The 11050-nt window shown below is 37.2% G+C and overlaps 1 protein-coding gene across 1 annotated transcript; it reads left to right on the forward strand.

The window, feature by feature from the left end:
* The first annotated feature begins 216 nt into the window (after positions 1-216).
* Positions 217-10834, forward strand: pcbp2 (poly(rC) binding protein 2). The gene is made up of 12 exons (XM_051120166.1): positions 217-397; positions 1128-1267; positions 5516-5548; positions 5644-5760; positions 6219-6350; positions 6458-6586; positions 6785-6859; positions 7130-7171; positions 7329-7401; positions 7487-7542; positions 9439-9608; positions 9768-10834. Exons 2-12 carry the CDS (start codon positions 1175-1177, stop codon positions 9802-9804), a joined length of 957 nt encoding a protein of 318 aa, XP_050976123.1. The 5' UTR covers positions 217-397; positions 1128-1174; the 3' UTR covers positions 9805-10834.
* The last annotated feature ends 216 nt before the right edge of the window (positions 10835-11050 follow it).

Below are 11050 nucleotides of genomic sequence, written 5' to 3' on the forward strand. Positions count from 1 at the left end.
AAGCTTTCCATTCAAATCCAGGGACCGCTGAGGTCATTATTCCCTCCAGCGTTTGTTCCGTATTATGACCCCGTAAACTGAGTCACATCCATTTTATGCCTCATTCATCATCTTTCGCAGTAATGGGAGGCAGTGTACGGTGCAGAAGTGCAGTACATACTGCGCGCAGTGTGCAGTGCGGGGCGGGGCGTGGCCAGTGAGCGGTGACGTCAGAAAGGTCGTGGGTGAGAGGTGATCGGGACACATCTTGTTGTCTTTGTAAGAGTGGAGCTCGATCACGCAGCCGTGTCTTCCCTCTTCCCCGAATCCTCTCAAAACTCCCTCCCGAACCTCCCGAACCTCCCCCTCTTACCCTCCGGACCCTCGAACCCTCTCCCCTTCCCGGAGCGCGCGTCAGGTGAGACTTTACCGCGTTTCACGCGTTCATGAGCGCGAGGGCCCTGCAGGCCGCGGGTGTGCGCGCTAGCGCTAGCGCTAATCACCGTCCGCTCTTCTCCTGCGATCTTAGTTGATATTTCAATGCTAAGCACAGCAGTGCGTCGCTTAAATCGTCAAACAAACGCCGTGAAAACAGCCGAAACCGGTTTATTTCGTGTAAAGAGCGGTCCGCCATTACTACGCTCTGTTACGCAGCTAGTAAACACACGAGCTAAAGCAGCTTTGCCACCGATTCACAGCTATATGAGTTAAATGTCATATTTACATAAATAATCCGCTGATTTAAAACCGTGCTTGTTTGAATAACCTGGATTAGCTTCATATTTATACGAATGGTCTGCTGGTTAAAATCAATGTTTATGTTATCCTGAATTCATGTTTTTCGGGATAAGCTGCAGATGAAAATGTGCCCTGCAAAACAGCGCCAATGAATGGCATGTTTACACTCCACTGTTTCCCTTCACTCAGCCATTGCGTGTGTTTTTAATCGGATTCATTCAACCTGTATATGTACTGTGGTGTTACCATGGGCTTTTTAAACGGTTCCATGGTTTTCTTTGAAGTACAGAGTTGATCTTCTGCAGTTTGACTGTGCTTCCCATTGACTGCCATAGAGCTGTGCTGTGCTCTGCTATGATGTTGTGTTATTTTACTAGAGGAGTGAATGGCTGTTCGTGTGCTGTTGACAGGTTGATCATCCGTGACCAAAGATCCAGAGCTCGACTCATTGATCATCATGGACTCTGGTGTGATTGAAGGAGGACTCAACGTCACACTCACCATCAGACTGCTCATGCATGGCAAAGAGGTGGGCAGCATCATCGGAAAGGTGAGTTTCAAACAGTGGTGCACAGTAACAAAATATTTCTACTTTGTTACTGTACTTCAGAGGATTTGTATCTTTTACTTTACTACATTCCGAAGTGTAATATTGTAACCTTTACATCTCATAAGAATATAACTGTACATTGTATTTGTCGCAGACATATTTAGCTATGCAAATTTATTTAATTTTATTTTTTTAGATGTCATTTTTTGGCATTTTTAGCCTTTATTATGATAACAGATTTGAATGGACAGGAAACGAAGTGGGAGAGAGGTAGGGGGCGGGGGTGGGATTGGGAAAGGTCCTTGAGTCGGGATGAGCCGATGCAAATAAATTTTTTTTTCCCCTTTCAAAATATATATTATGTCACTTGTTTGTGCAGTTGAGTTCTCAGTCACATTAGTGTATTCAGGTTTAGTGTTAAGTTGTATAGTGTATAATACGTTTTAGTCATAAAAACACATTTGCTTATTTGCAGATCAAAACATGTTAAATGTCTGCAATAATTATTCTTATTATTGCTGACTAATGAATAGCCTGACTAGTGCTGGTTAGAATAAATTAACCTACAGTACAGTTTTTACACTTAACTACTCAAATATTTTTGTGCTAAACTAAGGTAAAATTGAAAATGAGTACTAATATTTACTGCAGTAAAGTTTTTATCTGGGTATCTGTAGTTTTAACTCAAGTACCTGACTTTTGTAATTCGTCCATCACTGATAAAAATTATATGGATGAATCTCCACCCCTCATACATCAAAAGTTTGCAACTTCTGTGAGGCGTTACATGGTTTTCTTTGAACTCGAGGGATTTGTCAAATAAAATCTGATATTTGAGTGTTTATATACGTGAGTAGCAAAACAACTCTGTTTGACGCCGCAGAAATGGAAAGCATGCGACCAGTGGCGTGTTGTGTGTCAGCCATTTACAGCAACAAGTCTGATTGATGCAGTCGAGATGCCTTTTAACACATCACTTTATCATCTCAGTTAGGACACAATGTAATGTGTGAAAGAGTCAATGTATTTCATGTGATTAAATAGGAAAACATGTTTTTGTGGTGATAGTGTTTGCTGTAGTGTTTAAATGCAAAAGCTTGTTGTATACTGGTGTAATACAGTGAATTACAGCTCTCAGAAACCCCACAGAGGAAGATGTTCTTTTAAATATTCGACGTTATTTAACATTAAGCTACAGTGTACACTACAGTCTCCGTGCTCACAGCATCCCAAACACAAATAATTTATATCTTTATATGTATGTTTTCATTGTCTGGCGATCTGGGATTTCAGTATGGAGTTGAAGGGCAGCATTATAATTTTTTTGATAGTTTTAGATTACATTGTGAGTGTGGAGTGTGGAGTGTGGAGTTTGGACATGGAAGCGGTGAAGCATGTTGTCAGACTTAACAAGCAAATATGGCTCACACCTGATATATGGAAATTAAATGTTATACAAGTTTTCTGGAGGGAAAATTATGAATGAAGTTTACTTAATGACAGCAGTAGTTCCTCCATCAGTGTCCTCAGGAGTACAGTAGCTGTAAAGCAATAATTCACCCAAAAATTAAAGTTCTGTCATCATTTACTCAAGTCGTTCCAAACCTGTAGGTGTTTCTTTCTTCTATAGACCAATTTCGAGTAGACGTCACAGTGACGTCATTTGCAGCTGCGCGCGAATAGTGGTTGCAGAAAAACACTGGTAGCAAGTGGAGGTAAACGGGTAAACTCCATGAAATAAGAGGAAAAAAATATATTTTTGTACCTTTTGATGTCAAAATCGGAATGCAAATAATTTTTATATAATACTGTAGTCAAAGACGCCATTTGAAGCTAAACGCAGACATTTAAACGGACATAATGTGGATGAAAACTACTATGATTGCTCTACTTTTAAAGCATAAATTTGATTTAAACAATAGGTCTACATAATTTTCACACATGCTGTTCATAGGGGATGTATTGTATTAGCCCTACAGTTATAGCATGAAATATTATTTAAACCTATTACTATTAACATTTTTACATAACATTTTTTTTTATTTTATCTCACAATTCTGTCTCCTAATTCGGACTTTATATCTCGATTTAACAAAACTAGTGAGTTTGTTAATTCTGAGGGGAAAAACGCAGTAGTGTGGGATATAAACTCTGAGCCGAGGGGAAAAGAGAGAATGACGAGTTGTTTTTCCTCTAGAGTTGTGGGATATAATCTCGGAATTTCGAAAGTAAAGTCAGAATTTTGAAATATAAAATCAAATTTACCTTTTTTATTCTTTTATTCCATGGCTCCATACACTGCCACTTGAACCGCCCATAAAAAAGTCCTCCCTGTTTCGGATCTGTAAGACTATCCCACTATCTAACGTCAGTTTCGTTGAATAACATTGCTTATGGCTGGCTGACAAGCTGCTGTAATATCCGAATAACATTTTTAAAATGACATCTAATCAATATAATCTATACTCTTTTTAAATCTAAGTATTTTGTGCCGTATCCTTGTAATTCTCTAGCTGTAAAGGCGATCTCTCCGGGTTTTCTGCAACCTTATTATTATTATTATTATTATTATTTTATTTATTTATTTTTTAAACCATGCTATTTAAGTAATTGGGGACCAGCGACTGTTTTGAGCTAAATACTAGTTGCCTAAAAGGCATCACACTAGCTTTTCATGTGAACTTGCCAGCTCTCATGTGAGCTGGTACTTTCATACATAAAGTGTGTTCGTCATGAGTGTAATAACAGCAACAGTAATAGCTGCTTGTGATGATGAGTGAAAATATCCTTGAAAAGGGTTTTAATCAATTTAGTTTCAGGATTTTTAGGTAAAATTAATTTTCAAAGTCTCCAGTTTCTATTATAATTTTTTTTCTAACTCCAACATGGTGTTCATGAAAAATGACATTAGAATTTGGTATGGCATTAACAATTTTTTTTTTTTTTTTTTTTTTTTTTTTTTTTAATTTAAAAATAATCAAATTGCAAATTCAGAATCAAGCTGCCTTAGATGATTGTGTTGGCACACTGAAAATTATCCATAGCACCACCTAGTGGCCAACCAGAACTAATACTGGTTTAACTGGTTTTATTATATGAATGCATCCTTGATGCTTTCCCTGCCAGGGGGTTGGGGGGGTGGGGGTGCTGGGGTGGGGTTGCCAGCCACCGCCAGAGTTTATAATTTTCACAATTTCAGGGCCCCCAGAATATTTTGTTGTATGAATATCTGAACATGCAATACATCATAATAAAGAGCAGACCCTCTACTTTTAAACCAAAAACAGTTTGTTCTACTTAGCTTGATGTAGCTAAGTTTCCTTAAAAAAAAAAAGCTACATTGAGTAAAAAAGCTGTGAAAATTGTTTTCATCAAATGCTACATCTGCATCATATTCAAAATGATGATCACTGCAAAGGTGCAGTAGATGGCTTCCATCCATACTACCAAAGCTTTACAGTCCTTTATCACTTCCTGAATCACCATTTCACTCAGTAACATTAGGAAGTTTTCATTTATGTGCTGTTTATTGCGAATAGTCACGTTATTTTTTTAAATGCATCTGCTTGCATATGAAGAGTTCAGATGCAAAACCAGCTAAAAGCATTCTCAGTCAAAAATGAGATAGTGATACTGAGTGAGTGAATGCTCCTGACACACAGTATACGTCCATCAAATACTTTTACTTCAAACTCGCCAAATTCCAGCCTCAGCCCAATCAGAAGTTCCAGTACCTACTGGATTTGAACTCTTGATATCTGGCAACTGCACACATAAGAGCTCATGTAGTAGAGGCATGTACAGCAGTCCGCAGTAATGTTTTGACTTCTTTTTGATGAAAATAAAGAGATTTTGGTAAAGTTTTAGTCTCATCTTTGCAACATGTGACTTTGGATATGGTCATTCTTATAGTTTATTGGCCTTATTGTTGTCTCATTTTAGCTCGTCAATTAACCTTTTTTTTTTTTTTTTTTTTTTTTTTTTTTTGTCACAGTTTTCGTTAACAAAACTAACACTATACATATGACATGACGTTTTTTCAAAGACTGTGTTTTTGATCGGGAGATTCTGATGTCATTCAGAAGATTTGTAACGGCGCCCCTCAAGTGTGTAACAGAGAAAACATGAAAAATCTGAAAATCTTGTATTTTATAAGAAAATGCATCCCTGCCAAAGACAAGAACTCTTGGTGGGGAGTTAATATGCATTATATATATACTAAAATACATGCATCTTTGTATCTTTCAGAAAGGTGAATCGGTGAAGAAGATGCGAGAGGAGGTGAGAACTGAAGCGTGTCTGTAGCTGTGTTTGTAATGGTCATCTTCACGTATTTTAGCGATCATCTTTCGAGCCTCTTGTTGTTGTCTGTGCAGAGCGGCGCTCGGATCAACATTTCTGAAGGGAACTGCCCCGAACGCATCATCACCCTCGCAGGCCCCACCACCGCCATCTTCAAAGCCTTCTCCATGATCATTGAGAAACTAGAAGAGGTACAAACGGCTTTTACTAACTGGGCGATTCTATTTACTTCTCTAATGAGTTATTCACTGTAAGCTCAGAAACATGTAGTGCAGTAAATGGTGTCTGATTTCATATCTTGAGAAAAAGATTTATAAACGACATAAGTACTTGTAATGCTGTTTTAAAACCTCTGTGAAGAATTAAAAATTTGTCAGTTTAAATGTAATCTTACCATTCACCAGTTCAGTGGGTTCAACTTAGTGGAAACAAATGTAAATGGAAACCATGTTTGATTATTGTAAATACTGATTGCTTCTCTTCTTTGTTAGAAGTATTGAATGCAGCATCTATTGTGTGGTTTATTTCTAAGATTTAATTTTTGTTTGTTTAGGGTCTAAGTTGTTTGAAATGATTACGTTTGATTTCTAAAAGAAACTGAGCAACGATGGTGTCGGTGTGATAAAGTGTAAATGTTCACGTCCACCAGGACATCAGCAGCTCCATGTCCAACAGCACGGCCACTTCGAAGCCTCCGGTCACGCTGCGGATCGTGGTGCCGGCCAGTCAGTGCGGTTCGCTCATCGGCAAGGGCGGCTGCAAGATCAAAGAGATCAGGGAGGTGAGCAGCAAAGACTTTGTGTTTGACTTAAGTTTTATGATGTAACAGAAAATCAAGAGCTTTATTCATTGGTGAAAATGACCGTTAAACCGGATTACTGTCTGTAGTCGACAGGAGCTCAGGTACAGGTGGCTGGAGACATGCTACCTAACTCTACTGAGAGAGCCATTACTATCGCTGGGACCCCGCTGTCCATCATCGAGTGTGTCAAACAGATCTGTGTGGTCATGCTGGAGGTAAAACTCGCACTCCTTGCTCTGTGGCTCTTTTCATTTAACTCCTAATGTTTAATCAGTCATTTAATGCACTCCAAGTTCATTCTCATCTGCATACACGTTTGGCTGCTGCACCCACACCTCAACATTCAATCAATAACCGATACACAGAACCAGGACTATTTTTATTGATCTATCACTCCCCTGTTGTCGTTTCAGTCGCCTCCCAAAGGTGTGACCATCCCTTACCGACCCAAACCCTCAGGATCGCCTGTCATTTTTGCAGGAGGACAGGTGAGTGTTAATGCCACCTGCAGCTGTAATATATATGTGACCCTGGAGCACAAAACCGGTCATAAGTAGCACAAGTGTATTTGTAGCAATAGCCAAAAATACATTGTATGGGTCAAAATTATCGATTTTTCTTTCATGTCAAAAACCATTAGGATATTAAGTAAAGATCATGTTCCATATTTTGTACTTTTTCTACCATTGGTCCAGGGTCACACGTGTGTGTGTGTGTGGTTGAATGATGTGTGTTTAATCTAAAAACGTGTTTTGCAGGCATATGCGGTGCAGGGACAACATGCCATTCCTCAGCCTGATGTAAGAAACAGTTTGTGGTTGTTTTTTGTTTTTTTTGGGTTTTTTTTTTTTCTTTTTTTTTTTTTTTTTTCCTCAATTCTTTGCCACACAAAAGGGGTTTGAACCCACTTACAAAATGAGTTTTGACTGTCAAATATCTGTTTTTTTGTCTTCGCAGCTCACTAAACTCCACCAGTTGGCAATGCAGCAGAGTCCGTTTCCTTTGGCCCCCAGTAGCCAAGGGTTCACTGGTAAATCCCCTCTTTCAGACACTATTACTCTGCATCTGATCTTTTCATTGGCTGATGGAGTTGATTGCATTTCTCTGTTCTGCAGCTGGTATGGACGCTACTGCACAGACAGGCTCTCATGAACTGACCATTCCAAATGATGTGAGTTTGCTTTCATTTTTTACACTTTTCATTTTCAACAGGAGTGGAAAATCTGATGCTGTTTGGATGTACATGACAGTATTAGTGCTACATGTAAAGGGACAGGAAAGTATTAAAAATATGGTGTTCAGATGTGTCTTAATTACATTTTACAAATGTAAGCAGTTAGTATTAGTTTTTGCTGTGATATTGAAATTTGTGTTGAGAATTGTGAAATTTTACTGCTATCTAAAATTGTGGTATCCTAGCAAAAATAATGACACTACCATTCCCAAGTTTGGAATTTTTCACCTTATTTTTTTAGTACTTTTATTCAATAAGAAGCATTACATTGATCAAAAGTGGCAGTAAAGACATTTATAATGTTACAAATGATTTTGTAACTCAAGTAAATGCCATTCTTTTGTATGGCGACTGGGAAGGGACATGTTTGGTTCAGTTTGTTTTGTTGTGGCTGTGACATAGTAAGTTGTGGGAACGTTATAGTACTTCGAGGCTGCAACACACATACTGTCACTGATTATATTGTTAATCAAGTAATCTGCCAATTATCTTGTCTGTTAGTGGAAAAACTTCATATGTGTGCCATAAACATCAGGCTCTGTAACAGAACAGAATATACTGTAACGGAAATAAACTGGGTAATATGCATTACTAAAATATTTAATATGCATTGACTAGTTATATTATTAAACAAGTATGCAGATTAATGATTGTTAAATTCTTCATTATAATCTGTAGAGGGTGCCAACATTGTTAAAATGGTTATGTGTTACTGCATAATATTGCTAAAAGATAATTTTTAAATCTGGCCAAACTATGTGTAATTTGAATGGTTCAGTTACTCAATATTAAAAATTTCACAGAGGTTTTTTAAAATACAACAGTAATTATAATTCTTTGATATGTGTGAGTAATCAGTGAAACAGCACAATTATGAAATCACAATTAATACTAATGCACTCGTTTGGATAAATAACGATGTGGTAACATGCAATTCACAAGTTCAGAAATAATTGTCATTTCTATCTAATTTCGATTTGTGTGCTCTGGCTGGCACTTGGTAGTGGAAAACAATGCAGTGTGAATTTATATATATATATATATATATATATATATATATATATATATATATATATATATATATATATATATATATATATATACACCTATTCAAGCTTTTTTTTTTTTTTTTTCCACAGTGCACATCGTAGACAATGTCGGACTTCTGTTTAAAATGAATTTGCAAGTCAAGATTAGAAAAAATGAAGTAAATCTAATAGTGAGATCGCGTGCTGTGTCTGGCAGTGGATCTGTGAAAGCTAGATGTCACATTTTATTGCTCCAGCATATAAAAAGACGCTGTCGTGGCGTTCATTTCTGAAATAATGACAGACGACAGTGTTGTTTTTTTAGATTTAATGTAAAGTGCTCCCAGAGAGTTAATAGATTTGGTCTTTTATTGGACACACCCACTTTTTTGTGTGTGTGTTGTTTTTGTTTTTTGTTTTTTTTAAATAAGGTACTCTAATTTGCTTGAAATTGTGACAGCCCTACACCATATGTAAATTTGTGGGAACATGATAATTTTGTGGCTACAAGATCATTTTGTCAAGATGATAACATCCGTATGTTGAGGGCATATCCTTTCAAAATGAAGTTTTAGGGATGTTTCCACAACACAGTTTGCCCAGCATTATTAATAATAATAATAATAATAATAATAATAATAGTATCTTGAGTAGCAAATCAGCATATTAGGCACTGAAGACTGAAGTGTAATGGTTGCTGAAAATTCAGCGTCACAGGAAGAAATGACATTTTACAATCCATTCCAGTAGAGAAGTTATTTGAAGTGGTAATAATTTTTGACAATCTTACTGTTTTTGCTGACAGTTGATTGGCTGCATCATCGGCCGTCAAGGTGCCAAGATCAACGAGATTCGTCAGATGTCAGGGGCACAGATCAAGATCGCCAATCCAGTGGAGGGCTCGACCGACCGACAGGTCACCATCACCGGCTCACCCGCCAGCATCAGTCTGGCCGAGTACCTAATCAACGCACGGTAACGAATCTCGCTCTCCTACTGAAGCAGCTCTGTGTGTGCAGTACGATTAGCAGTTCTGCTAGATTGTAGGCTTCTGGTCCACGTTTCTGTTTGTTGGTTTTTGTCTTGGTGATTTTGTACACGCGTAAAGACACCCGTCTTCTCTTGCGTTTTCAGACTCTCGTCTGAGGCAACAGGAATGGCCGCGAACTGATGCTCTCTGCCACCCCACCGCCCCTTTTCTCCTCCTCCATCACATTTACGCTCTCTAAGTGCAAAAGGAAACCAAGTATTTTCAACCTATCTTTCCTTTCACCCACCCCAAGCTATGCTTCATGGATACACACAAGTATTTTATTTATTTATTTCATGGAAATGTTTTTAAAATCCCTTTGCGTACAGTTTTTAATGTCTTTTTTTTCTTTGCATATTTTGTCAGTTAACATTACCGTATGGAAGTGACAGTGGAGAAAGTGGAAAAATCTGAAAACACATAAATGTTTTTGTTATCTCAGATTTTTCTTATAAAAACAGAAAAAATAAAAAAGAGAGCAACTACAAATGATAGATTGACCGCTTTCCCTGTATCAAACATTTATTTATTTTAATTTAACTCTAGGAAGTTACAGATTTTAAAATCCTAGAAATGAGCTTTAGAGAATAAGCTCTGTTTTCTGCATCAGATCGATTTGAATCTGTGTGGTGTTTCAGGTGACTTGTTTTTTTTTTTTTTTTCTTCTTCTTTTTTGGATGTTTGAATATTTGTCATTCCTCAATATTTGTCTTTTTTTTTTTTTTTTTCTTTATCCTGAAGTTGGAGATTTTGTTAGAGGGAGGGATGGGAGATGCTGCAGTTTCTGCATAAATGACATTACTGGTATAATAATGAGTTGAAAATATTTCTTTTAGAGAGAATATTTTTTTTAACCTTGTGGTGTAGAGCCCAGACTGGAGGATTCCCAATTGACATTTATATGATGATGCGACTGAGTTACTGATCAATTACATGACTAGAAGGAACTTTCTAGAATTAACACTAGTTTCCTCTCTACTCTGCTTGAGTAATAGTTATGTTTTCTATTTTATTATTATTATTTTTTTTTTTTTATTTTATTTTTTGTTTTCTTGCAGGAGGAAGGAAAACCTAAAACCTTTTTGTGCACGTTTTCAGAATATTGTAGATTTGGAGTGCAGCTGGAATGAAGAATTAAACATGCAAATTAAAACATGAAATGCTGAAACTATTGTATGGTATTGTGTGTGTGGTGTGTTTTTTTTTTTATTTATTTATTTATTTTTATTTATTATTCATTTATTTATTTATTTTTTAGGGCCTGAGCACCGGTGGTGTGAGGACCCTATTGGAATTGCTCTGTTTCTTCTCCCAAATAAATAGCATTTTTGAGGGCCTTAACATGCTCTTTATGAAACACTGCACATGCCCCAGAAGTGGTGTAAAT

Source organism: Labeo rohita, chromosome 9 (genome assembly GCF_022985175.1).
Source record: "Labeo rohita strain BAU-BD-2019 chromosome 9, IGBB_LRoh.1.0, whole genome shotgun sequence".
In the NCBI taxonomy this organism is placed as follows: Eukaryota; Metazoa; Chordata; class Actinopteri; order Cypriniformes; family Cyprinidae; genus Labeo; species Labeo rohita.